Consider the following 27,655-nt stretch of genomic DNA (forward strand, 5'->3'; position numbering starts at 1 on the left):
CAGGATGCTGAGTCTCTGTGCAAAGACTACAAAAACAAACAGCCCCACTCAACAACTCGGGCATCATCACCTTTTCTCTTTCCCCAGAAGTACCTGACAGTTTTAAAACAGAACTCTTCTGTTGCAGCTTATCATTTCCTTTCAGTCTTGCAGGAATTCAGTGCAAGAAGCTATCGGGACATGCCAAGGGACACGGGTACAAGACAGGGCAGACCTTTACAGGGGACTCTGACCATGCTTGGAACGCTGTCTACCTTGAGGGAAGGTGGCATTTACTGGACAGCACCTGGGGCAGTGGTTCTGTGGATGATTCCTTCACCAAGTTCACCTACAGGTAAAGAACCCCCACCTACAGGTAAAGAACCCCCATTATGCTAGTACATAAACCCTCCACAAGGCAGAAGGAAAGCTGATAGGATTGGCAAATCAAACAGACACATTTGGTGTCACAGGAAGACCCAAAGCAAGGTACCCAGGCTGCCTGTACAAGGCATGGAGCATAGCCTGTAGAGAGGTAGTAGCCCTGAGCAGCAAGTCACAAACTGCTAAAAGCCAACTGGGTTTGCTTGTCACATCTTCAGCTTAGGCAATAGTCTGTGGCACTCGAGCCACAGCTTTTGTGATTGCAGTCAATACCCAGTGCCTCCCTCTCTTTCCAGGAGCCTGTGTGTGCAAGGGAATAGTGCAAATACCAGGGTTTATCCCAAAGCTCAGCATTTGCCCTGGAAACAGAAGACCAAAGCTCAGGTTTCTTTTCCGCCTGGGGAATTTCAAACCCACGGATCTCAGTTTATCCGCAGCTCAAACCACTCCAACATCCTCCTGCTGAAACCACCACCACTGTGCGGGGGAAGAATTCACTATTCGTAATTACTCATTTTCCCTAATTTCTCCCTTCTCCCAGGTACAATGAGTTTTACTTTCTGACTCACCCGGCCCTGTTCATTAACAATCACTTCCCAGATAACAGTAACTGGCAGCTTCTTAAGCCCACGCTGACGCTGAAGGAGTTTGAGAACAACATGCTGCACAGCAGCAACTTCTACATGCTGGGGCTGCTGGCCGCACACCCAGAGACTCCCATCATCCAAACAGGTAAGGGAGAAGCCATGGAGCATCTTCCCTCATGCATCCCACATCCAGCACACACCACTGTGCACCTCTTCAGGCAATCCTGAGCAACCTGAGTGAGTCCAGCAGCTCTTTTGACATAAAACCACTTAGGTGCCACAACTGAACAAGGCCCACATTTAAGACCCCCTCCCTTGGATTTTCCAAGAGCTGCAGGAATTTAACTGGATGGCTAATTTGTGAATGTTAAGAACAGAGTTAAAACCTATGTACATCAACATTTTAGGACATAATGAAGACTTTAAGCTGCTTTGGGAACAGGCTCACAGGGAGGTAGATTAATCTCATAGCTACATACTGGAGAGTTCCTGCAATTTGAAGCTCCTGGGAGCAGCTACTGGGCTGGAAATTTGGTTTAATCACCTCTAATTCAGCCCTTCATCATCACAGAATTACAGAATTCCATAATGGTTTGAGTTGGAAGGGACCTTAAAGCCCATCTCATTCCAACCCCCGCCATCATGGGGAGGTACATCTACTAGACCAGGTTGCCCCAAACCCCGTCCAATCTGGCCTGATGGTACTTTCAGTTATATTTCACACAGGCTTTCACATTTTATCAAACCACAGCTCCACATCAGGGTATATGAGAACAGGATAAATGCACATCTCCCAAACAAAGGCCACTCTCATTCTTCCAGAGGGACGACACTGGTCTAAGCAGACAGCTGACAAGCCATGACCTGCCAGTTGCAGCTCTTGGTTTTCCTTCTAGAAAAACAGCAACTTATTGAGCCAGATTAGCCTTCTCAGAACAGGGGGTGCATACAAAAAGTGCACTGACACTCCTAGGCAGCCTCTTTTCTTTTGTATTTCCCAGTAAATGGAAAAGCCTCTGTATCCGTGGACTGCCGTCCTGGCACGTTATTTATGTTCAAGCTGAAGGGAACAGATGAACACGGTTTGATGACTTTGAAAAAACGCGGGATGAAGCTGGATGTCTACCCACAGAAGACAGGGAGACACAAGCTGGAGATCTTTGCCAAGCCCTCCAAGGCTGAGGCTCCGGATGACGTCTACAAGTGCGTGGTGGAGTACGTGGTGGAGTGCGAGTCTGTGGACAAGGCCATGCGCTTCCCCAAGGACCTGCACCAGCCCGTCGGGCCCAGCTGGTTCTCAGAGCGCCAGGGCTTCCTGCAGCCGTCACACCGCGAGCCCATCCTGCACACCAACGACGGGCGCTGCTCCCTCACCTTCACCCTGGGCAAGGACATCAGCGTCCTGACCTCGCTGCACACCGACGGCAGCAGCCTCACGGAGGACATGGGCAGGCGGCACGTGCTGCAGATCCACCGCGGAAACCAGATCGAGCTGAAGGTCCATCTCCCGCACGCGGGGAACTTCGTTCTCAAGTTCTACTCCAAGAAGAAGTCGGACCCTGGTAATTACGACTACATCTTCAACTACCTCATCAGGTGCCTGAACACAGAGGTGAAGTGGCCAGCCTTCCCCCGGAGCTACAGCAAGTGGCTGCAAGACTACGAGATCCTGGAGCCGCTCTCGGGCCTGCTGCCCGCCAACCGCAACGTCCAGTTCAAACTCAAAATGCACGGCGTTGCCAAGGTGCTGGTCCAGGCTGAGAACACCTACCCTCTCACCCAGAAGAAGGGCTGCTGGGAGGGAACCTGCAACACCTCAGGGTGCAGAGAGGTGTTTGTGATGGTGCATGAGAATGCCAATCACAGCTTCTACTCTCAGGTCCTCAAATACGAAGTTGAGACCCAGTAACACCCACTCCTTGTTCTTTCACTCACCTGCATGAACCAACCTCCCCAGTGTGCCCCAAACCAGCACAGCTTTAGGAGATTGCTCATTCTCTCAACCAAATCTGTTCTTTCAACAAATGCAGGACAACATTTGCAGGCTTTTGCCAGACCACGGGCTCAAAGATGGTCAAGGAAGCAGAAAATCCTGTTAAAAAAGGAGCAGCAGTGGAAGACATGAGATAAAACCCTCGCCTACATTTCAGTAACACTGTCCAGACAAATATTTAGAAGAAAACAACTGACTGTCTGCAGGGCATTCTGTGCCAGCAGGGATTGCTGGTTTCCAAGTTATGGACCATAAGAAAAGTCTTATGAGGGCTACTCCAAGAATTCACCTAGTGATGGGGCAGGCAGGATAAAGAAAGTGCACCCTGGTTTTGAGCAGCAGCATTGGACATGAGGAACTTCAGGAGATTTAAACCAAGTTTCTGTATAACTGTAGTCAAATTGAGAAATACATCCGAGGAGAGAGAAGGCTTAGGAAAAAGATACAACATGAAGTTTCCTTGTGCACTTCACTGTCTTACAGATTTCAATAATACTGGAAAATACTTTTTACACTGACTCTTAAATACAATAAACAAAATCATTTTTACCTTTTTATATTAGAGTATTGTAGACACTTTTTCTGCTGTAATTATATCTGAAGCATATGGGTGTTTCCATAACCAAAATGACAGTAAAAATGAGAATAAAGTTCTCAGAAATCACTCCTTCCTCCAACCTGTCTATGCAATACTGCAACTATAAACTGACAACAGGATTGGGACAACAGGATGAGTGACATTATTATCATGTAACAAACTATTTGGTGCTGTTCTCTTGGAAAACATCTCCATGCACGAGGCAAAGGGGGCTTCTACTGAATCCCACCACAACTGCACATCCTGAGATGGAGCAACATTTTCATTACTGATTCAGATGCCTGTGACTGTTAGCATGACCCAAGAGGTATTTTGTTTGAGTTTGAATTGAAAATAAACCTGTTATGTTTTTGCACTCTGTTTCATTGACCAAACAATATGAATTCTCTTCCCAAAGCTGCTGTATTTTCCACACAAAAGAGGTGGGTTATTCCTACATTGCCTCCTCAGTGACTGAGTGGCAGGAATTACTCACAGGGCTGCCCACCTGTAGCAGGCCTATTCCTACCTTACTCCTTTGACCCCAGCACCCAGGGCTGAGCTCCCATTTAAGCAGGTTACATACCTGCAGCTGGATTCCAGGATCAGCAGCCTCTGTGAGGATGCAGGCTGCTGCAGACAGGAGCTTGCAAGCATAAACACAACGTGTAAGCTAACAGGGCTTACCCCAGGGTAAGCTGGGAGTAGAGCAAAGCTTTGGGGTCTTTTTGTACTTGGTGACAAGAGGCACCATATGCAACATAAAAGTAGGTTTTAAGTCCTTCCCTAAACAGCTCAGTGTCTTTGCCCTCAAAAACTGGTGGCAGCAGCTCCTCCCTGCAGGAACACTAACAAGCCATGGAGCCCAGCAGGCACTCGCTCCCTGGGCATCAGCACAGACTGAGCAGCACAGATGCAAGGCAGACTCCAGGATCTTTTGTTTGCCTAAGGACCTTGAAGGCTAAAGTAAGTATTGTCTGTCAGCACAGACAGCCCTGGTTTATTTTGGTGCCTGGCAGAAGGGTTCTTTTTCTCAGATCCCACTTTTCAGATCAAGGAGAACACACTGCAGTAGTTTTCATTTCACAGGTCAAGCTGATCCAGTCAAATACGTCACTTCTTACAATGGCAGGATAAGGAAGCATCCCAGAGAGCTTAGTGACTAAAGAAAACAACTTCTTCCACAGAATGGGGTCAAGGATACCAAAGTACAGACACTCTTCATGGAACCACACATTTGATGTTCACTTATATGTACACAAATAGGCACAAGTACACAGACAGACACTTTGGTAAAGCCTCTCCGCTATGAATGCAGTCCCTGCTCCTTGTATCAAAGATTCACTTCCACAAGCACTCTCTCTAAGCCCCTATGCTCTATTTCTGTCTCAAGATGGCAGGGAGAACACTTATCCCGAGAGAGAGGACAATTATGTACTACTGCCCCCTACTTAGCACAACCTCAGTATTCCCTGTTCCTGCCACCCAACTCTGCAAAACCCAGGCACCTGCAATTCCACACATCTACATTCTTTAACCCCTCAAGAGTGACCCCAAGCACTGTCACACCCACAGCAGTACCTCTGTAACACACTAAAGACAGATGAAGCTTGCACAGCTTCTCACTCGACAGATGAAGGAAGCGCTGCAAATAAAGTTCCACGCTTTTGTCTCAAACAGAAAACAAACATTGGTTCTGCTCTGCAAGTGTGCAAGAAATTCTTTAGTGCTATCGAAGGCATAAGTTCAAAGACACAAACTCCCCTCTCCAGCTACATTAATTATAAAGCTTCCAGGGCCAGATGATTATTCCAAGGGAGATTTGACACTGCAAAGGCAGAGAAGGCCTGAGAAACCCTGCAGCCCCAGATGAAAGCACCTCAGAAGTCTGCACTTGCTGTGACATCTCCCTCCATGATAAAAATGGTTTCTTCTCCTCCCCCTCATAAAAAATGCACATTCTTCAGCACAAACAAGGTTCCAACACCAGGAGAACAGCTCTGGAACAGACTTTTCAGTTATCTCGGGGCATCTGCAATGAGAGAAGGTGGGAAAGGCAGAGCACACACACACTAACACAGGGAAGCAACTCAGCAGTTCCCCTGCTGCAGATGCTACTTTAGATAAAGTTAGTTCAAAGTCTACTCCCTGAATGAAGCTGCTTATTACAGGTATTATATATATTATATATATATTATATACAGTAATTGATAAAACTGTAGGATTATACCTGCTAATTAAACAAATGGATCATCTTCAGTTCACTCTTCCCTTTTGCCACCATGAACTGCCAAGTATCTCTAAAGGGATATGGAAGAGCACATCAGAAACAAGGCAAAATGTCTCCTGAACTTCTGAAAACAGCAACAGCATGATGCAACACCCAGTAACTAACTTAACAAATCTTCAGGAAATACAATACTATCTGCAAGGTATCATTTCAAAAACTAAATTGATGGCCTCACTGGAGGTTGTAAGGGATCCCTTAGGGTTCTGGCATATCACACAGTGCACCTATAGGTTCATCTGTAAAGAGGAAACAGTTTGGTTTATTCTGCTGTTCAGATTTTATCAAAATGCTCCACACCCAACAAGTCCTTATTTGAGATCTGGACAGACATGGTGGATGTTCCAGAAACCCCATGGACAGCCCCACAGAGGATCCAAGGCCAGTGATGACTTTGTGCAGAACACAACCACAGTCCAGCCCCAGGTGGGGCCAGTTCAGCACATTATGAAGGCTGCACAACAAGAATCCAGAATAGATTTGAAGGTTTTATCCTTGTCAAAGAGCTCCACAAGAAAGCAAAAATACCAGGACTTTTTGGATTGGAACGTTTCTAAACTCTGGGATGCAGAGGTGCATGCCCAAGTGCAGGCCCATTCTGCAGCCATGCATCCCCTTGGCTGAACTCACCTGTCTGACACAATGGCTGGGCTCCCAGTACATGTGGTGCTTTTGATTTCCTGTCCCTTCACATAATTAAGCTGCTCTAATACAGTGTAAAGCTGATGGAAAGGAACAGGAAACTTGTGGACATGGAATGCCCTCATCCCAAGGTTTGTCTGTACAAAGGCCATGAAGACTCAGCCACAGGTGAACTGCAGGGACCCCCAAAAGAAAACAAGTCCATAGGAAATAAGTCTTAATTACTAATAATTCACTAAGTAACAACTTACTTTCCTAGAGAAAAGACTGAATATTTCCCCCAAAAGTGGTCAAGGATGCATTTTGATGCAGCAGTTCCCCTGGACTGTCCAGATTCAGGCTGGCACCAGCTCACATGGCAGCTGCAATGACGTGTGGATGAACCTCACCTGCTTGTGGGTTCTCCTCCCATCCAGTGCCATTTCTCATTCCCATTTCTCTTCTCCAAGAGCCATGACCACATCCAGAATTCAGGCACTCATTCCTCAGATATTCTGCAGTACTTCAAGCACCTCAAGACAAAGACACTAGATACTACACAAATTATAAAGGGCAGAAGCTGCAAGAATCAGGAAATATTAAGAAATTCCACTAAGGGAAAATTAACTGGAAAAAATGCAGATAGCCTAAAGGAAAGAGGAATTTAATTCCTTGTTTTGTGAAGAACATAGCTATGCTGTGAAGGAAAAGGTGTTGATCCAAGCTCCTGATGAGAGGGGAAGATAACTCACAAGAGTAATTTTGTGTATTTGTATGAATAAGAAAAGAGGCGTTTGTCATTCTGATTTATTTCAGTGTTTTTACAAGTATAAAATATACTTTAAATACTTCACATAAAAACTAGAAAACAGTTTGCTTTTAAAAAACACCATAATCTTTGTGAGTGAGCACATAGCTCTGATGCAGGTCTCTGACCTATGGCAAGCTGACTAAAATGTTTGTGGTATAACACCCCTCCTCAAAGCAAGCAGATAGACAGGGGTTCCTTTTCCTCAACTCCCACCCTGCTGATTCAGCTCCAAGTGGAACACGTGGCCTCTCACTCAAGCTCCAATCCCAACTGGATACAGGCACCTTCCCAGTCACAGTGTGGAACCACGTAAGGAAACCAGCATTCCAATTCCACAAGAAACGTTATTCCTGGTGTTCAAATCGTCTCACTATCTTTGCACTCTCTTTTTTCAGTTCCTCAATGTGAGCATTTAGGCACTCCAGGATGTGCTGGGATCTCACTTCTTCATCTTCCAGGTATCGTGCAGCAATGGATCCGACAGAAGCTGTAGGCAAGGGGCACTAAAGGAAACAAAGGGATTATCAGGCATTCCCTCATTCCAAGTTTTGGCCAGAAACTCCACTGATCTGCACACCACACAACTGAACATGCTCCTAGAGGGCTCATTTCCATCTTAGTGACCAGACTAAGCACTCAGATCTCATACTTGTATCACAGGTCATGTCCCTCCCAACAGCCTCCAGCCAGCAATGACTGATGCACCAAGCCAACACTGCCAAAAAATCACTACTAAAAAATCAGGGCTAGAGAAGGTCACTACAGAATGAGTTTACCCTGCGTGTCAGTGCAACTCAAAGTCTATATCCTGCTCCTTGTCTCCATAAAAATCCCAGTGAGTGGGAGCACCTCAGAGTTTGGGTCCAGGGAAGGGAAAGCACAGCCAGACTGGTAATTATTTTACCAGATATTCCACACTGGGAATATCTCTGCTTTCTTTCATATACCTCCTCTTCTTCCCCAAAGTAATGGGCTCCTGATACAATCCCACAGGCAAGTACAGGCCAAACTCCCATTGCAGCTCATGGAACAGCACTTCAGTCCAGCCAGCAATGGTCAACAAACTACTCCAGATTCTTTCCTTTACAGTCAAGAACTATTCCTGCTCCTCACATCACTTACCCACAAGTTATTAACTTACAAAAACAACACTGTAAACCAGGCTTAATGTACAAGTTGATGAAGAGAAGCCTCGTGCACAGGGGCTGGCACGGGAAATATTAAGGTTACTAAGGGGCTGCTTTCCATTACAGACAAGTTGTCTCAGTGTCTTGGCAAGAGATAATAACTGGTTATTTCCAAATCCTGGAGTCTCGTGGTTTTCAGGTCTTGTCAACAGCCAGGAACAAAGGGAAACAGAAAAGCCTACAGACAACAAGCAAATCTCTCCCCCCCACTACTGTCTTCTGATGAGAGTCCTCTCTTAGCACTAAAGGAATTGATTTAAAGACCCTGGAGCCTGACCATGAACAGGGAGACCTAGTCAACACCAGGAGAAATATCTGCATTTCCTTAGAAACCTTATTTCAACCTCTCAGAATAAAAAGCAGCCCATTCTCTTCTATTAAACATCAAGTCCTAGAGCTTCTCAGACCCTGAAGTGGAACTGTTCACACTTTAGGTCCAATCTTGCAACCTGCAGAGTTTCCATTTACAATACTGTAGCTCCCTGAGTTTCCAACAGTGCTGTCTGGGTATGTGCACAAGCTACTTTAGTCTTGAAAAATCAAGGCCTATTCTTGACAGTAAACTTCATCAAGATCTACAAACCTGACAAGCCTCCACTTATCTGTGCATTAGCCTTAGAGCCTCTTCTCTGGACTCCCACAAAAAGACAGCTATTAGTTTAATAGTTGTCACTGCTATCAACACACAAACAAAGGAGAAATGGCTCTGAACATTGCTGGGGCAACACATTGGGAGCAAGGACCAGCACTCAGCATTCTCCCCTCCCTAAACATGACAGGAAGAAGTGATTCAGTACAAATTTTCTGTATCTTGGTCAAGTGCTTCAGCAACTGAGCCGAGGTAAGACAGAGAAAGTGCTAACACTGCTCCCTATGAAAAAAGTATGATCAGCAACTGAGAAAAAGAGCAGGCTCCCTTTGTGCAGTGAAGCAGAGATTTCAGGCTTTGTCATCAGCAAGCATAAGCAGCTTTAAGTTCAGTGTGCTGACTGCTGCAGCCCCTTTGAAAAGGGGTAAAACTCACCCTGTGCTTTACAGATATGCAGCAACTAGTCACCCAGAGACTGTGATATACTGACATACTCAGCACTCCACATCCACTCTGAGACCCTACTATAGACCCAAGCCAAAAGCTGAAGCAGAATTCTGAGGGGACACAGGCAGGTCCTGGTACACAATGAGGTACAGCACCAGCACAGAGAGAACCATGAGCTCCTGGAATTAACTCAGCAAGCCCACAAACACAAAGCTCTTCTCCAAGGACTTCTGAAAGAGCCACCATATGGATCCCCCTGGCCAAATCTTAACCATCCAGCAGTGGCTTTCCTTCCTCATTTAACTTTTCATTTACTTACAAGATCACACACAACATGCAGTTAGGTCATGCACTCATAAGCCTGTCTCCTTTCACCAGATTAGAACCCAGCTCTATTTTCAGCTGTTGAGCAACAACTAGCTCCTGTACAACTGCTTACCAAAAACACAGATTCTCTGTGATGATTTGAGGCAGGCCGCTTAGATGCTTCATCTGCAAAATCTTTGTTTTCATCCACCACATGGAGCACAGACTCTGCTCCCAGCCGGGCACGTGACTCCTTGCAGTTCTTGCTGCTGTTCTGGGAGGGTGGCTCACCCATCTCAGGGCTCACAGCTCCTGTTTCAGCAGCCCCACACCTCTGGGAGTCCCTGTTATGATGCTGAGCAGTCCTGTCAGGCTGGAGATGTGTCCTTGCTGTGTGTTCATCATGCTCGTGCTGTGCTTCCTGAGCTGTCCTGGAAGGCAGGTTTGAGCACTGAGTTTGTCTCTTAGCAGCTCAACTCCAGCAAAAACTCACACAGAGGCAACAATTAACATAGATGTTACTAACAACCCTGGCAATCCAAACTTGTTTCCATAGCACTTCCAAACACACATCCAGTCCCTGTGGAATTCTCTCTCTCTTCTGCTACCGTAGGTACCAAAAACCACAGCCTGCACATCCTAGCACAGTAACAGAAGGGAGCGCAGCCGCCTGGGCCACATCTAATCTTGTCACCAAAAACAGCACAGACTGCTGCTCCAGAGAAAGGCAAAAGCAGACAAAAGACAAACACTGCTGGCTTTGCAGAACACAAACCAGCTGGAACTCAAAGCTACTGCACTGCTTAAGGCATAAAGGCAGATTCCCAAACAGTCCTTGTGCGCTCCCAGATGCACGATGCACTGCAGAGAGACACAGTGTGCCATTAAACCCCACACATCCCCACACCTTCTGCTCTCCTTCACCCTGAGGAAGCAGCATCCCTGGGGTCACTCACCTGTACTGTACATCCCTGGGCTCTTTGCCTTGCCCCTGCTGAGCTGTGCCCTCGGGCTCATCTGGGCACACCTGTGCAGTGACCTCCAGTTTCGCCCTGGTCTCTGCGAGGTCCTTCCGCAACTGCTGGTTCTCAGATATTAATTTCTGGAGCTCAACAGCATAGTCCTCCCTGAGTGCTCTCAGGGTGCCATCGTGCCCCTAGCAGACAAAGAAGGGCAGAAGTCAGAAGTTCTGGTTTGCAAGACACCACAGCCACATCCAGAGCAAAGGCCAGCAAGAGATTCCTTAGGGCATATCCCCTAATCTCATTTTGACTAGCAAAACCTTCAAGATTTTCCTAGGAGAAAATTAATTACATATATGCCTTATTGGGCTTGCATCCAGACTCAGTGTGCTGATCTGCTGATCTGCCTGGGAAGGTCAGTCTCTGTCACCAGTGGATTCCTTTTAAAACAGGAAAACATGGACCTAGATGTACCTGCCTCTGGCCTTTCTGAAACTCTGAACAACTTGCTTCTTCCCATCATCTTCTTTATACCAGGCCAGGTGGATAAAATTTCCACTGCTTCTACTCCTGTGACAGTCCCACTTGCTTTTTGCCAATTCTATTAAATTTAGATGCTTAATTCTCATCACCTCTGTATCTAAAGTCTTTCTGAATGTGCATTAAGACTGCCAGGCCAAGATCCAGCTCCTGTGCCTTAGTGCTGTGGGGCTTTTTTTTAAGGCAGATTTCCTGCTTCACACACTGCTACTACATTTTTGGGAGCTCACACAGGCAAAAGCCACCAGGCACTTTTCAAGCAGAAAGTAATGGGCCTTAGGTCATTTCAGTTTCAAAACAGCCCTCCAGAAAGCTCTGTTTTTAATCCATCACACCAGACACAAGCTTCTGTTCAGCACTTTGCCAGGAACTTGGCACATTTGACAATCACCCCAAACTAATACTAAGAGCTGACTATTTCCTTCCCACATATCTAACAGCATAAAAGCTCTGACATACTCTCATGAGATTGTCAGCTGCCTGAATCCAGCCCTTATCCCCTGGGAAGCAGCCATTCTGCTTAAGTTGAGACAGAACTTGCAAACCAGTCACTTCTTCCTTCACAAAATGAGCCAACTCATTATTTCTGCCAAGGTTGTACCTCTTCCATGCAGGCTCCTCATCTCCCCTCTGCCTCAAGAGCTGTGGAGGTTCTGTTCAGCTGCAGGAGCCCACCACAGGGCCTTTTCCAAGAACACTGCCCCAACACATCCAGCCCATACTCCCAGTCTGCACCCTGCTCATGGAGAGCAAAGGAGAGCCCTGCTGAATGGCTCCTCACCAGGGGAGAACACTCTCACACCAAGTATTTCAATGGGCCAGAGCAGTTACAGCTCTAGGACAGGTCAAAAGGATGTCACAGGCTGAGAAGCAAAGGTTTGAGGTAAACTGCCTTAAAATGGAAGTGTAATGAAATGTGCTAAAAAATGTGGTCCAAAGCCCATGGAGAAGACATGGAAATGATGGCTGCTTCTGCAGTTCTCTTCACCATTCTCTGACTGAACAAATGCTTGATATTTGTGCACCTCGTTTCCTCTCAAATTGCCTCTTTTGCTTGGGTTTTAAGTTCACTGAGCTCTATCCCACACTTTGAGAGGCCTGGGCAAAGACTCTGACCCAGGCAGGAACACAGGGCTAGCCCCTTTCCCAGCTCCTGATCCTCAGTGCCTACCTTCAGCTTACCACACTCTGTTTTTTCCAGAATTTCTGAGAGATGACGGTTTTCCAGCCTCAAGGTTTCCAGCTGGACCAGAATTACCTGAGGAAACAGAGGCCAACAACAAGCTCAGAAAAAGAACACAATGCATGCCCACAACACCCTCCAAGCATTTCTCACCCTCAAACTCAAGTACTAAGGAAGATTTGAGCTCAGTGTTGTACTGGGACCCTACAGAGAAGGCTACAAAAATAACCATGCACAGTTTTCAAAGATGTTATCCATCCTGGCCTAGTTAGCATGAGTGATCCCAAAGAATTCTGTGGGACTGTAGCGTACTAGTTTGAAAAGAAGCAGCAAGACAGATTCAGTGAACACCACCATTAGAAGATTCCTTCAGGTCTCAATTTTTGTACAGAGGCTAAAGACAGAAGGAAACTACTAATGTAGCTAAAAACCAGGATGGTGTTCCAAGCCTTCAGATGCCTTAAACAGATAGCATAAGAGTCTTGTGTGTTTTTTACCCTGTGCTCCACTGCTTTCCTCTCTGCTCTTTCAATCTCAGCTCTCAGCTGCTGCTGCAGGTCTGAGGTGGAGCTGCTCGCTGATGCAATGGTGATGTCCCGCTGGTGCAGCTCCTGTGTCAGCCTGGAGATCTCCCTTTTCATCCCTTCTAGCTCACTGCTGTGCATTTGTTCAGCCTGAGAGAGCTGGTCCTTCAGCTGGAGCAAGACACACACACACCACCCACAAGCTTTTAAAACACGTTTCAGCAAAAAAACCAAAAGTACTGTACATGGTAATATGAAATTTCAGTTCTGGAAAACAAAAAAGCTCTAAATAACAAACCCTCTGCACATGCTTGTCCTTCCTGATTGTAAGCCACCTCATTCCAATCCTTTCCCATACCACACACTGCCAACTGGAAAGAAGTTTCATGCCATGTGAAATACTTGAGAAGACCCACAATTTATCAAAGCAACAGCCTCTTCAGCTCATCATTCAACCTCTGTAGCCAAAACCAGAGAGCCAAAGGTTCACCATGACTGGGGAAGCAGAGTAACTCTTGGAAAATATAACCCTGCAATTTGCCACTCTGCCTTCCTGAATTATTTGAAGATACCATTTAAAGATGGTAACTTTAAATAGCTCAAGCTGGATTTTCCTTCCAGGAATTAATTTGCCCTAGGTCTTTTGAATTGATATTAGAGTTGAATCAATGTTAGCTTGTAGCAACTAAAGCTTCCCATGGCAAGCTTCCACCAGCCAGCTATGCACAGGGTAAAAATACATCTCTTTGTTTTCGTAACTCTGTGTGATGACCACTAGTCCTTGCATTATGAGAGAATAATCATTCCCTATTTATTTTCCACATGACAGGCATGATTTTATTTTTAGTCCATTCAATCTCATTTTTCTCTTTTCCAGTTTGGTAAGTCCTATTCCATTCAGCTGTTGCTTGTATAAAAACCACTCCATCCTTTTGGTCATCTTTTTCCATACCTTATCTTGGTTTATTCAATGCTTTGTGAGGTTGCAGACCTGCACCACATACAATATTTCGGTAGGCACACTGTATATTTACTCAGTGGCACAACAGAACAGCAGCATAATTCCTTCCCCAGGACTCCATTTCATTAGTCAGAAATATTAACCACCCAAACAGCCAGGATTTTTCTGAGAATTACAAGCATTTTAGAAAATTGAACCAGATGATCTCTGCCTACCCATGTAAATACTGTACATACAGTGATTTATCTCCATGTCACCTCAATGCCTCCCAAGTATATAAAACAGAAACAGCCTTCATAAATCTCTCCCTCCTCCCCAGCAGCCTTTGGGAGATTCATTTACTGTGTGGCTGTTTAGATGTGTAACCAAGCACACATCTCTGGCAAGATCTGCACCTCTGTATGTTCAGAATAAAGGATGAAAGATTTCCACACAAGTGAGGTTTTTCACTCAGGTTCAATGAGGCTTCCCCAGCTCCAGTGTAAGCTCTCATACAAGCTGATGCAGACCATTATAAAGAGCCAAGCTAGTGGAGGGCTTGCCCCCCTTGGGTGCTCAGAGCTCTGGGGTGAGCCCCTTATGGCAGGTTAGCTGCTCCATCTCTCCCAGCCCCTGCCCTCATGTCCAGCTACCAAGCCTGAAACAGACTCCCTTATTCACACAGGGACCAGGACACATTGGAAGTCCTGCCTCAAGTGTAACAGCAAATTCACTTCTTCTCTGCTCTTCATCCTGCTGGGAGCCTGTACTCGGCTTAAACTCAGGATTGCAGACCTTAATTTCTTCGCGTATTTGCCCCTCCATTCAAGTATCTCCAGTGTACAGAAGTACTGCAGAAGGCCCATGAGATGCTCACAAAGCCAGTTCAGACACCTGCAAACATGTGTCCTCTCAACCCTTCCTCTGCCAGGTGTATTCCTTACCTCCAGCAGATCCCTGCCTGCACAGCAGCCCTGCCCTGCCCACTGCTGAGGCACGTGGCACACAGGGATCACTTCACCAGTGCCATCCCACTCCCTGGGAACAAAGCCACGTTACCTTTTTAATCTCTGCCCTTGACTCAGTCTGGTCTTCTTCCAGGGACTGCAGCTCTTTGATATTCTCACCCAGCTCCTCGCTCAGCTGCACACACCTGGCATTTGAAGACACCAGGCTGGGTGCCAAATGCAAAAGTATAGATTAGAATAACCCAAGAAGGAGGAAATGGTCAGAGAAACTTTGATCTCCCAGGCAGTCTTTTATGTCCATTACAACAGAAACTGAACTCAGCCTACAAGTTCCTTACCAATCCTTTGGGTTTGTTTTCCAAAATCATTTCACATGAGATCAGGAAGTTCATCTAACAGATAACAGCTGGTTTTTGCTTGTTTCTTTACAAACTAAGATTACAAAATTTCTACGTAAACACGAGTCTGAAAACCACAAACTTGGAGAGGAATCACAGAATCACAAAATGCTTTGGGTTGGGAGGGATCCTAAAGCTCAAGTCGTTCCACCCCCTGCCATGGGCAAGGAGACCTTCAGCTAGACCAGGCTGCCTCAACCTCCATCCAGCCTGGTCTTGAACACCTCTCAAGATGGGGAGTCCACCGTCTCTCTGGACAGATTTGTTTATAGTCCTCACTTCACAGCAAGGTCTGAATCTGGTTCTTACCAGCTGCCTAACAAAGACTCCTTAGCCTATTATGAGTGAAGGTGCTCAGCCTAAGCAAGCTGGAACACTGAGAACACCCACCAGGTGCAGTGAAAGGCAGCCAACAAATTACCAAAGCAGCCACTATTACACTGCAAAATGAATAGCACTTGATTTCTTTAGCCCTTTGATATTTAAAACAAGCTGACAAAAATCACTGGTAAACTTGATGAACCCAATTAGGTATTGTATTATTATCCAAGACTAATTGCACTTCCAGAGGGAGCAAGCCATGGGCTACCTGTTCTCAAGACGAGTCACCTCTGTCTGCAAGTGTTGTTCCTTCTTCTGGGCAACATTCAGCTGCAGCAGCACCTGCTCCAGCTCCAGCCCTGCACAGGACAGTGGCTTCCCCTGCAAGCGCTCCTCCAAGGCCCTATGCAGAAACAGCAGCTTAATCCCAGCACAGAAGCATCATGTCTGAGTTCACTGCTACAGGGAACATAACTACTTTTTCTTGGAATTCTCTGAAAAATGCACAGCACCTAAAAGCAGGTGACCACTGTGTGCAGTGTGAATAAGCAAACACAGCAGCTGGATGACAGCCCCTGCTTGAGTTAAGGCTGATTGAAAAAGACTACATTTTATTTTGATGTTGGCCTCCCTGACAGAGGCTGGTAGGTGACCAACAGCCAAACCTTCTAACACAGCCACCAAAATCCAACAGCCTCTGCACATTGCCAGGGCAGAAGGGGAAGCCAAGATGATTTTGTCACAGATGTAATCACCTCACCCAGCCCCAACCAATGTGAACTTTCACCTAGGTTAATAAGCACATTATCAAACCCTGAAAGGCCTCCAGCACTCAGCTGAAAATGCCTGGGAGAAACACCCTCAAAAGCCCTGCACTGCCTCCAGAAACCCAGCTGAGGAAAGTGGATTCCTTCCATGTTTTTTACTGATTATCTGCTAATTTCAAAAGCAATGCAAACTGAAAAACATTGCAAGGCAGCACCGTGCTTGTGAGAAACTGCAGTGCACAATGTTAAATACAACCAACACAGATCCAGCTGCATGAAAATGCTGCTACTGTCCTCAGAGAGAGAACCTGGAACATAGATCTGGATTGAAGAGCCAAAGTACCAGCAAGGCACAGATGCTACCTGATGAGTAATTCTTTTGTGTGAAGAGTTTCAGTCATCTTAGCCAGCTCCTTCTGTAACTGTTCCTGGTACAGCTTGGAGCTGTCAATGAAATCTTCTTGGGACTGCAAGGTGGCTCTCAGCTCCATCTTCTCATCCTGCAGCACCTGCACGGGAGGCAGAAGGAATGACTGCTGCAAGATGGACCAAACCAGTTTGTTGCAATGTGATGAGAAGTAGATCAGATTTTTTAGGACCCTTGGAAATACTGCAGAGCAGCATATGGCTGCAAAAAATTCTATGCCAACCAGGAACTTTACAAAGGCTCTGGAAAGAGACAAAAAGTCCAGGATGAAAAGCCTTCCCACCAGCAGTTCTTTAGACCCTGTTTCTTAAAGAGTTCCTCCACTCTAACATTCCCACCTCTAACATTTTCTTTGACTGCCTTAATTCTTCTTGAACTCTCTGCTGATCCTCCAGAATCAGGCGATTGTCCTCACTCAGGTCATCCACCCTCATGCTGAGCCTCTCCACCTCCATCTCATTGGCACAGATGGTGTCGTTGGCCCTCTCCAGCCTGCTGGTTAAGTGCTGGATTTCTGAGCGGCTCGCCAGCTCCACCGAGTCCAGGATCTGCTTCCGATTGGCCAGCTGGCTCTGCCAACAGCAATCATCTGCATTAAAGCTGAATTGCAAAAGCACAAAAGTTGTACCAAAGCTAAATTCAACACAACTACTCATTTCTTGGTGTAATGAGCCACACTCTAAAAGTAAGCAATACCTTCCAGGGAATTAGGGAGAGTATTGTTCCAGGTTACATGATGGATAAAACTTCCAAAGGCAAACAGAATAAGTAAAAAACAAAATGAAAGAAGAGGGCCTTTGATTCCAAAGGCAGTTCAAAGAGAATCTGGAAAATGAGAATCTCAAATCACTCCAGCTGCCTGAGTATGATTTGTCTAACAACAAAGCCACCTGCTATTTTTTGCTCATGAGCCCAAGGCTAGACCAGGACTAATGGCTGCAGGTAAGAAAGTTTGTAAACCAAACAAGGCAGAGATTACACAACCATGAATTCCACACCAGGAGAGAAAGCAACTCAGGGTGCACAATTGCAAAACCACAGCCACCAAACAGCCCCACAACAAATCAGGTGTAACAGCCAATTTGCTTTGCTCTCTGCAGTAAATAGCTGGTTCCAGCAGCTTGGGGGAATGTTCACTTTGAAATTTTCAGTGTTTTAATGGCAGACAAAAAAGTTACAAGGAATGTACAGGTAGCAGACAATACCTGCTCTATAATTTATAGGCACAATACTTTATTTCACAGCATTTCTTTCCACACAGCTAGCTGGTGAAATTTAACAAGCCAGCTCTCTCATAAATTTCTAGGAACATTCACTTCATATATTCCCTTTTTGTACACAATCATTGAATTTTTAAAGGCTGAAACAAAATATCTGAGCACTCCTATACTCCCAGATTCAAAGAGCAGCAATGCCTGTCAGATTCACCACATGACTGCTCATTTGCAAGGCTATGGTATAGTTTTGATTACAGCCTTTTATTATTATTTAAATAGTCCTGACAGAAAAGGTAATCCAGAGGGCTGAGAGTTTAAAGCACAGCCTTTCTTCACCAAAGAAGCCAGAGTATCAGACTGCCTGAATATTTATTTCTGCATTAAGAAAACATTTAAGCTGTCTCTTATTTCCAGCCACACAACATCCAGGCCAGCAGAGAATTCCAGGTTTTTAGGAAAGGCTGACTTTAAAGGCTGCAGGTGTTCCAGAAGGTAGCCTGTACTGGGGAAGAATTCCAGGCTTCCCTAAGCTGCTCTGGATGAGATGAGGGGAAGCCAGATGAAAGGAGAGAGAGGGGAAGTACTCCATGGCCATGGATCTCAGCTTGACCTCACGCTAGAAAGACAACTAAGTGCATAAAATATATAGAAACATCCAAGACAATAAATTTAGCACTTCCATGCTGCGTTTCTCAAAGCAATTGAGGGTTCAGGAAGTCTGTTCACAGTACCTGTGCACCTAAGGCACCTATGTTGCTTTGGGAAAACCTCCCCAACCTCCTGGTTTTCTGCTGCACAGTAAGACAAGTTCTTCTGTGCCCCAGTGTCCCAGCCTGAGCTCCAAGGACACATCTGTTCCCAAACAATTGAGCTATCAACGACACACAGACAGCAGAGCAGCAAGACCTTCTGCTCAAGGACTCTCTGCATTTGTAGATCTCCTGGTGTCAGCCTCTCACAAAGCCCCTGTCAGAGCCAGCTTCAATCCTGTCATCACAGTCTCCCTCCTCGCAGGAGCTTCCACTCAAGAGCAACTCAGGAGCCCATTAAGTGCAAAGTCCCCAGCAAGAGCTTCTTATCAGTGTCTGCTGTGATTGTGTCTGTGTGACTTCACAGCTGTGCTCTAGGTCAATTCATCTCACTCTGATGCAGCACCACTAATTCACTGAGCCATCAGCTTTGCAGAACAGCAGCCCTACTATTTCTTGCCTTTGAGAGAACAAAAAAAAAAGGGGGTGGGGGGCTGAAAACTGCTGTTGCTTTAGTATTTTATGGAAGTCTCTGTTGTAGAGGAAGACAGTTTTCCAACAGTACCCTCTGAGCTGGACCCACAGAGTACGTATTTAGCTGCTGGCAGGTACACAGCTTTCAACTAGACAACATGATGTAACATATTTTAAAGTCTCATATGCTGTGGTCTCTGACTCCCAGGTAAATCTACATCCTACTGCCTTCTCTGCTAATCAGAGCAATGGCAGGGGGAGCTGCACAAGGATTATCTAATCTCTGATGACAGACTCCACATCTTTTTTCCATACAGCTCTCGTACAAGCAAACCTTATTCCACTGGAACGTTAGAAGTCACTTCAATGGCAATCTGAACTGGATGGGAACCTGAGAGATTTCATTAGCCTCTCCCTCCCTGCCACAAAGAAAGCAGAAACTTTCAGCAGAGGTTAATTGTACCTGCACGAGCTCGGAGTGCTCTGCCAGAGCCTTGCGCTGTGCCTCCAGCGATGCCACCTGCTGCTGGTACTGCAGGCGCTGCTTCTCCCAGTCAAGTGATTTTTGACGGAACTCCTGCAAGGACAGCAAGGGTGGCTTGGAGCAGTACATCCCCCTCCAGTTCATATCCATGTTTGCCTTATCTGCCACACCTTTCCCCCAGCAGGGAAACCATTAGCCAGTCACCTGATGCAGCAGCTCAGCAGTGCAGAGCCCTCACACACCGTGCTCACTGCATTCCTTCCCCTCCCAAGGTAAAGCTGCTCACAAATGTTAAGTGCCAGCACATTCATGGTTTCATGGGTTTGCTGTCAGGGGTTTAACAATTCAGACTAGCTTTAGAGTCCAAAACACGTTGCTGTCAAAATCACTAGGATTACAAGAATTAAATACCGAATTCGACTGCTAATTGCTGCTCCAGAAATGGGGCACTACATCATCAGATGTGTGTTGTTACCACATCTCTCAGGAGGAGAAAACTGAGTGGGGTTGAGTTCAACAGAGCAGAAAGATTAGGAGACAGGGTTGAGAAGTTTCACTTCACTGTGTAGCTCCCTCCTCCTCAAAGGAGTGAGAATACAACCTCCCCACACTGGAATTCATTCCATTCACATACTTAGTTACTCTTCCAGCACCTTTTTCCTCTTGTTTAGTCTGGGGTAAGAACAGCATTAAGGTTTACGCTGTGCAGTCAGGGGCCCCAGCACATGAAACTGCCTTTATCACACATGCAGTTGAGAAAAGCCATACCTGGAGAGTGGATGGGCAGTGCCCCTTAAGCAGGATTCACAGTCCATTCCTAGTGGACTGGTCAGTCACCAGTGAAGCTCAGTAAGGCAGTTAATACATACAAGCTAGTCAGCATTTGCTTTTTCACCACATACCTCCAGCTTCCTGGTCAGTCGGCTCAATTCAAACTTGTCCTCCTCTTGTCCCTTGTTAGCTTCTCCTCTGCTTTTTTTCTTCTGCAACTTCTCATAGCTCCTCCTCAGCCGGGACAACTGCAGGATACAGAGAAAGAGCTTTGCTAAGGCCCCAAGGCAAGAATTACATAGCCCTTTGAAAGAAGACACACCAAGTGGTTCAAACAAACAATGTCCTCATCAAGGCCACACAGCTCCCAAGTGAAAGCTTCCATTTGGATAATGAGTCTTTTGTATCAACACCACTGCAAAACACATGAGTTGTATGAGTAGAAAGATGCCACTGAAGTCATGACATCAGCAGCTTTAATTAAAGCTCTGTCTTACCATAATTAAAGCATGACTGAAATATTGATAAGATGGAGATTTACATGCAGCTGTCAATGCAGCAAGAGCACAGTATCCCACACTCTACAGGTGCTTCCCAGCCCCAGGAAGAGCTGGCAGTGCCTGTGGCTGTTCTGCTCACCCACAGGAACACACCCGCCACAGCACACACAGGTAATTCTTGTGTGATCAAAATACACTTGAGCAGCTCAGGTGGGAACTGGAACTCTCCTGCTTAGTGGGAGAAGAAAGGTTTGAGAATTGCCATTACCCATAATATCAACACCACTTCATCTGTCATTTTCTGCTTAGATACACTGTGTATTTCACAATGAGTCGAGAATGCCAACAGAAAATATCACTCCTACGCCTGCTGCTAGGATGCTGAAGTTGTATCAGAAGCAGGAATGAGGAAAAAACTCTTGACATTTAAATGACCCCCTGTGCAAATAATCACTTTCAACTTGCAGAGAATTTTTCATATGATGAGCTCCCCCTACTCAACTATTAAATGAGAAGCTTCCAAATAGCCACGTGAATTTGAGAAGCCATCATTGCCGTTTTACTGATGGACAAAGCTAAGCCCATGGATGAACAGAAGGACCATGAGAAGAAAAAATATCTGATTCAAGCCCTGATACATTCAGTACTTAGGTGTGTTCAGTGGGGACAGATGTTCAGGCCTAGAGTTAATACCAACTATGTTTTTGCCAAACATATCAGGAGATAAGAGGTTTATTCTTTCAACAGTCTCAGTAAGTTAGACACTGTACCTGTAATTGCACTGGAAATGGTGGTAAACAGGGACAGAAATAATTTCCCCAAACAGTACTAAGAACAGAAGACTGAGGAATATTGGAGCTCGATGCCATCAGCATTAATACTGTGTAGGTAAAATACCCACAAACTGCAATTTAGGCCACAACACACAGGCTGTATTTCAGCTTTAGCAATTTAGGCTGATCTGCCAATGTACCTTAGCTTTTCTTTGCAGCTTATCCACAATTCCAGTGAGAACACCCAGCAAATGAAGACACTTAGTCATATGGAATAGTGAGGTGCTTTTAAATGAGAAAAGATGCCTTCTGTCATCAGAGCAAAGACTACCAAATTAATTTCACTTATGGTTTACAGTGAGCAGAAACTAGGCCCAGCCCTCCAGAGAAAACAGGTCAGTGCTCTATGAGCTGCTCATGCCAGTTCATTCCCTGCTACCAGCAAGTGGAGACAGGAAAGAGTTCAGACATAAACCTGGAATGCTGTTATACCACCTGCAGGACAGGTATCATCTTGCACTGAGCAAGAGACTTTGAGATGAAAGTTCTGATATTAATGTCAAACAGCATTTCCTATGTACACTTGGTTTTTATTAAGGGTATTAAGACTAATATTCCTTGAGAGTACAAAACCCCTTCTAAATTCATCAGTGTTAACAGAGGCAAAAAGATGAGAAATGCCAGTGCTATTTCCTGATATCAAACAAGCCAGGCCAATTACATCTCCACCCCTTTTGAATTTCAGAAATGCTGAAAGAGCAAACTGCTGCTGCCTGTACTTGTGGCAGCTCCAGAACCAGCACTGGGGTGACTGGGATAGGCAAACACAGGACATTCTTGCAGTAAACTTCTGCAGATGTCCAACATACAAAAACATTTCTACTCCAACAGTTCTCTGTCTGTCACCAAGTTCCTCTAAATCACAAAAAAAAGACGCTACCTTATCTATGCTCAATGCTGTTTTCTGTAAGCACACAAACACTAACGGAGTAGGGAGTTTTAAACCCACAGCATTGAAACAAAATCTATGACACAAAGTAGTTGGTCCATCATTATCTGAGAGCTAGAAACCAAACTTTTCTCTTTGCAACTCACCTCCTCCTGGAATTTCTTCAGCTGTTGTTCATACTCTCTAACCATGTCCTGCTTGGATTTTTCCACATCTTCGACCTGGCAACGCAACATGCCAATCTGAACAAAGGGATAAAATGCAAATAAATACAACAGAAGAAGGCTCTGATGCCAGTAGATACATGGACATTTCACTGGGGTCCCTCAATATGAAATAGATGGAGGCTGTGCCTAAATCTTTGGTAGGCTTGGGCCACGCCTGTTTCTGTTGTGGCCTCTTGTTTTGAGCCAGTTTCTGGATTTCACTTCTGGGGACAAAGCTGACAATATTTGGTTTGTGCCAAAAGCCCATTTCTATCCAGTATTTTCATCAAACTCTTCACAAATATGCATTATGATTTCAAGCTATCTACCAAGAGAGAAGTTGCCCATATCATTAGCTTACTAGGCTCAGAGAAAAGAGAGATTCCTAACAGCAAGGAAAAAGAAATAAATGGGGGTTTGAAGCTCACAGAAAAGACTTCCCTGACACTTTCAACTGCTCCTGTGACTCATTTTTCTCCCTTTTTTTTTCCTCCCATCTTTTCCCATCCACAACCTGAGTGGTCACAAGCCAACAAATTAAAATTAAAAGAAAACCCACAGAAAATTCATATGACTAAACCAAAAGCATGAACATACTCCAGCAGAGACTTCAAACATACTTTACAGTTCAGTTTGAAATCCGTGTTTACTTTGGTGGTAAGAAACATTTCAAGTGTCTTGAGAAAACATAATTGATAATAACAACAATAACCTAGATGATAAAAGCCATCATTCTTGCTAACGAAAATACTGTGGCTCAACTGCATCTTATGGTCCACATCCTGCACAAAAACTTCACTTATTAGTAATTTTTCACCAACACAATTTTTTTGCACTTCCCTCAGGCTTTTATTTAAAGACCACAAAAGCAGAGCTCTTCTCTGAAAAACAGCCCATGGAGAGTTTCCCAGCAATGTCTTGGTGTAGTTCATAGTAAGAAATGGTTTTCTTGGTGCAGTTTATATTATAGGAAATGGGTTTTTTCTAGCAATGACTGCAGGTTGCTGGGCTGTCCATTACTGCTGTAGCCAGAACCAGTGTCTCTGGGTTCTCTCTAATAACTCTAACAGTTCAATATGAGGATTTCCACCAACCCTAGGGGAGCTGATCACTTGAATTGGATTGAATTATGAACCAGACACTTTGTTCCAACAGGTCCTTAAAAAATTCTATTCCTGATTTCCTGTTTCTAACAGGTAAAATGCACTGCTGACTCCAAACAAAAAATAGTATGAAACAAAGGTACCTCCTTTTGTTTTTCCTGCAAAGCTGCCTTGGTAGAAGAAAGCTCCTGCTCCCGAGCACGCAGACAAGCTTCCAAAGCCTGTGTCTGCCCTTCCCATTCGGATTTCTTGTGAGCCACCATGATGTCAATCTGCTTCATCAGCTCCTGCAGCTCAGCCTCACAGGAGGTCAAGAACCCACCACTGGAGGGGAGAGAGTCTGGAGTCACAAAGCAGGTCCCACCCAACACATCCCGTGTCCCAAACCACCAGAGGCATCAGAACACACTGACTGGCACCAGGACACCAACTCTGCACATGCAGTGCTTTGAACTCGCTTCAAATCAGCTTGTACAGACACAGAATCACAGAATCATTATGGTCAGAAAAGACCTCCAAGATCATCAAGTCCAATCTTTTACCAACACCATCCATGCCCACTAAACCACATCACTTCACACTTAGGCATTCAGCCTATTGCCTTGGGTACTATGCATTATGTAAGGAAACCAAAGCGTGTTTAATTCATATTTTGTATTGCCTTAATTGCTCTCCAGGCAGTGGCATTTTATAGCAGGTTTCAGTCACCAGAGGAATCTTACAGCCAAGCTATGAGCTCCCAAAAACAGAAGTTTATCACAAATGCAGACAAACCCTGAAGCAGAGGGGGCTGGATGACAACATGATAATGAAGAATCAAACCCTCGCAATCCATCGGGGAGCACAAGCTCCCTAGCGATGCCCAGATTTCTAATTTGGTGCAGTAATTATTGAAGTCAATTCAAGTAACTCTTCTAAAACTTCCCAGCTGCCAAGACAGGGACAATATTAAGGTTTGCCAGACACAGCCCTAGAGGGTGGTGAACTCCATAATGATCTCTACCCCTTTAATTTGCCTGTCAAAGGGAAGAACTGAAAAGAAATGGAAATCAATAGGTTAAGGGATGGAAATTTCTCTGTTCCCCCAGGGCATATGCACACTTCAGGACTTGGCACGTTTTCTATAGGAAAAGAAATACTTCTTAAAGGAGCCAAAATCAGTCACATTTGAAGTTCACCCTGTCCTGTGAGTTAACCAAAAATTAGCAGCTATTATGCAGAGCAGGAACATTTCCTTCACAGCATCTGCTAATATGTAGCAAATTCTAAACTTGATTTCTGCAACCAGCTCTCTGAAGAAGATACAGTATCAAATAAATTTGTGTCACATTCTCAGGGATGACTAGGAAAATGGCATCAGTGACTTTTGCTTCACGGTTGTTTAACACATAAAACATTTTGTTCCGTTATTGTCACTACAGTCTCTCTCAGGGTTTAAAAAGTCTAGAGACTCTCACCTCAGACAGAGCATTAAGGATTCCTCAGAGCAGAGTGGGACTCTGCAGTTTCAACACAAGCAGGAAATAATCAGATGTTTTCAGTGAAATCAGATAACAAAGTCACATCTCATTAACCTTGCAAGGCTGTTACAAAATAAATATTTATTCACAGCTCTATTTACTACTGCTCCTGATGTTGGACAGTAAGAAGAGTTTACAACAATTGAAAAAAAAGGAGGCCAAGGTTTTCAGGAAGACATAGAACTAAATTTCTGACAATTAGGACTATAATACCTGAGCAGGGATTAGTGCAGACCCAGCTGCCCCAGTGACTTTGCTCCTGTAGCAGCTGAAGGCCACTGCACACTGGTACCAGAGGATTTATTTTCAATAAGAAGCAAGGTTAATACTTAAATAATTTGGAATGACTACTGTGTACAGTTGCATACATACCTCCCCTGCCCATTTCTTTGCATTCCTTCCAGCAAGGCCTCCATCACTGAATCCTGGTGGCTTCAGTACTAGGGAAGTACAGGAAAGCACTGGTCACCCATGCCAATGCACAAACCAGGCTGCTTCTCCATACAACTGCAGGACAAGCAAAAGCCCACAAAGCAAAGAAGTTAAAAAACATACAAGGAGCGTGCAATTACAAGTAAGGAAAATAATGGCACCTTCATGAACTTACAAGCCAAATAGAGGAAAGCAGATTTTTCCCAGAAAAATGTACCCAATGCTATCATCCAGCACTACCAAATTGCAGTGGTATAATCATGTGATCTAATAAATTCAGAGAGGAGCAACAAGAATCTGCAATTGTGTCAACTCAACACAAAGGGACTGGTAGATCTGAGAGCACCAGCCTGTGGAGGAACAGGAACATTTGGACTTGAAAGGGGCCAGCCCAAGATCCACCCCCAACAGGGAAGTTTGTCCCTTCAGAGAGAAAACACAAGCAAGTAGCAGTAAGAACTCACCCATAAATTAAGTATTTTCCAAGCCTCTATTACAGACTATGTTAAAGGGACCATGCAGTTTACCACCACACTCAGAACACACTGGATATTTATATGGTTGTGGGAATTTCAAGAAAACACAAACTCCTTAAAAATTCCTCTTAAATTATGCCTTAAATTATGAAAATAAGTTGAATAGCTTATTTTACATTTGTACTGCAGGAGCAGTACATTGCTTCAGGTAAAAATTACACCTTTTAAGTCACAAACATGCGCATACCCAAAGAAATTTCACATCTTGGTGAAAGCAAGAAGGGTTTACACTAAAGCTAAAAATGGGGAATAAAAAGTTGCCATGAAACCACAGCCAGGAAGCCAAAATTTATTTCAATGTCTCCTTCATGAAACTGCATCTAACACAAAAATGGTTAAATTCATCCAGAGCTATTAACACAAACTTATGCTTCCAAAATCTACACACTTTCCAAGTACTGAAGATGGATCCTTCCAACATATTTCCTCAAAGATTAATATGGCATTATTAAGCAAACCGCAAAAGGGGAGCCAGTCACAGCAAGGGAGACGTTCACAAATGCAGGCTCAGCTTTGCTCTCTTTCCCAAAGAATCTTCTATTGTGCCCCTACAGCACTTTAAAACACAACTCAGGGATTAAAACATGTCCTTGAGAGCTGTGTTTTAAACCACAAGCAAAGAAAAAATCCTATCCCTATTCTGACAGTGTTTTGTCTGTCTTTGGTCCTGTTTGTGCTTAACAAAACTCAATCAGTATGCAGAACAACTTTGTGGTTCTGCTGAGGGCAGGGTGCTGAGGAGAGCAGATGAGCAGATCCCCTGAGCTGCTGACAGCATTCCAAGAGTTCTCCAGGTGGCAACAGCAGACATTAGACAGTAGCAGCTCTCCTCTTTCATTCTAATCACACCTACACAAGAATCAATTTTCAGTGGGCAGAGAGATGAGGAGACAGACAGTACAGAATTCCAGAACAGTTTGGGTTGGAAGGGATCTTAAAGCCATCTCATGCCAACCCCCTGCCAGGGGCAGGGGCACCTTTCACTATCCAAGGTTGCTCCAAACCCTATCCAACCTAGTCTTGGACACATCCATGGAAGGGACAGCCATGGCTTCTCTGTGCCTCTGCCTTACCAACCTCACAGCCTGCCAGCTTTGCTTACTTTGCCAGCATATCCAGATTTTGGGGAAAAGCCTTAAAATC

At 45.0% G+C, this 27,655-nt stretch overlaps 2 protein-coding genes and 1 long non-coding RNA gene across 23 annotated transcripts in view; 1 reads left to right on the forward strand and 2 right to left on the reverse strand.

The window, feature by feature from the left end:
- KY (kyphoscoliosis peptidase) overlaps window positions 1-3,901 on the forward strand; it is a 47,347-nt gene extending 43,446 nt beyond the window's left edge. For all 6 annotated transcript variants that reach the window (XM_086844392.1, XM_086844394.1, XM_086844396.1 and 3 more), the window contains 3 exons: window positions 146-334; window positions 905-1,095; window positions 1,952-3,901. In XM_086844392.1, the coding sequence (XP_086700518.1) occupies window positions 146-334; window positions 905-1,095; window positions 1,952-2,859 (1,288 nt within the window). In that variant the 3' untranslated portion in view covers window positions 2,860-3,901. The remainder of the gene's footprint in view (window positions 1-145; window positions 335-904; window positions 1,096-1,951) is intronic.
- Window positions 3,902-5,185: 1,284 nt separating this feature from the next.
- LOC147651214 (uncharacterized) lies at window positions 5,186-5,820 on the reverse strand. The gene is made up of 2 exons (XR_015274650.1): window positions 5,751-5,820; window positions 5,186-5,552 (listed from the first exon to the last, which is right to left on the reverse strand). It is a non-coding gene; the product is annotated as an uncharacterized LOC147651214 (long non-coding RNA).
- A 1,401-nt stretch (window positions 5,821-7,221) lies between these two features.
- Window positions 7,222-27,655, reverse strand: part of CEP63 (centrosomal protein 63) — a 40,000-nt gene continuing 19,566 nt past the window's right edge. For 12 of the 16 annotated variants that reach the window (XM_086844403.1, XM_086844401.1, XM_086844398.1 and 9 more), the window contains 14 exons: window positions 25,917-26,051; window positions 24,168-24,348; window positions 22,862-22,957; window positions 20,625-20,741; window positions 19,702-19,815; window positions 17,137-17,370; window positions 16,735-16,880; window positions 15,873-16,007; window positions 14,977-15,091; window positions 12,951-13,148; window positions 12,442-12,528; window positions 10,725-10,924; window positions 9,902-10,199; window positions 7,222-7,742 (listed from right to left, as the gene is read on the reverse strand). In XM_086844403.1, the coding sequence (XP_086700529.1) occupies window positions 7,584-7,742; window positions 9,902-10,199; window positions 10,725-10,924; window positions 12,442-12,528; window positions 12,951-13,148; window positions 14,977-15,091; window positions 15,873-16,007; window positions 16,735-16,880; window positions 17,137-17,370; window positions 19,702-19,815; window positions 20,625-20,741; window positions 22,862-22,957; window positions 24,168-24,348; window positions 25,917-25,960 (2,124 nt within the window). In that variant the 5' untranslated portion in view covers window positions 25,961-26,051 and the 3' untranslated portion in view covers window positions 7,222-7,583. The remainder of the gene's footprint in view (window positions 7,743-9,901; window positions 10,200-10,724; window positions 10,925-12,441; window positions 12,529-12,950; window positions 13,149-14,976; window positions 15,092-15,872; window positions 16,008-16,734; window positions 16,881-17,136; window positions 17,371-19,701; window positions 19,816-20,624; window positions 20,742-22,861; window positions 22,958-24,167; window positions 24,349-25,916; window positions 26,052-27,655) is intronic. The other 4 variants (XM_086844407.1, XM_086844408.1, XM_086844410.1 and 1 more) reach the window with 1 other exon arrangement.

This window comes from Cyanistes caeruleus, chromosome 10 (assembly GCF_971803275.1).
Source record: "Cyanistes caeruleus chromosome 10, bCyaCae1.hap1.1, whole genome shotgun sequence".
In the NCBI taxonomy this organism is placed as follows: Eukaryota; Metazoa; Chordata; class Aves; order Passeriformes; family Paridae; genus Cyanistes; species Cyanistes caeruleus.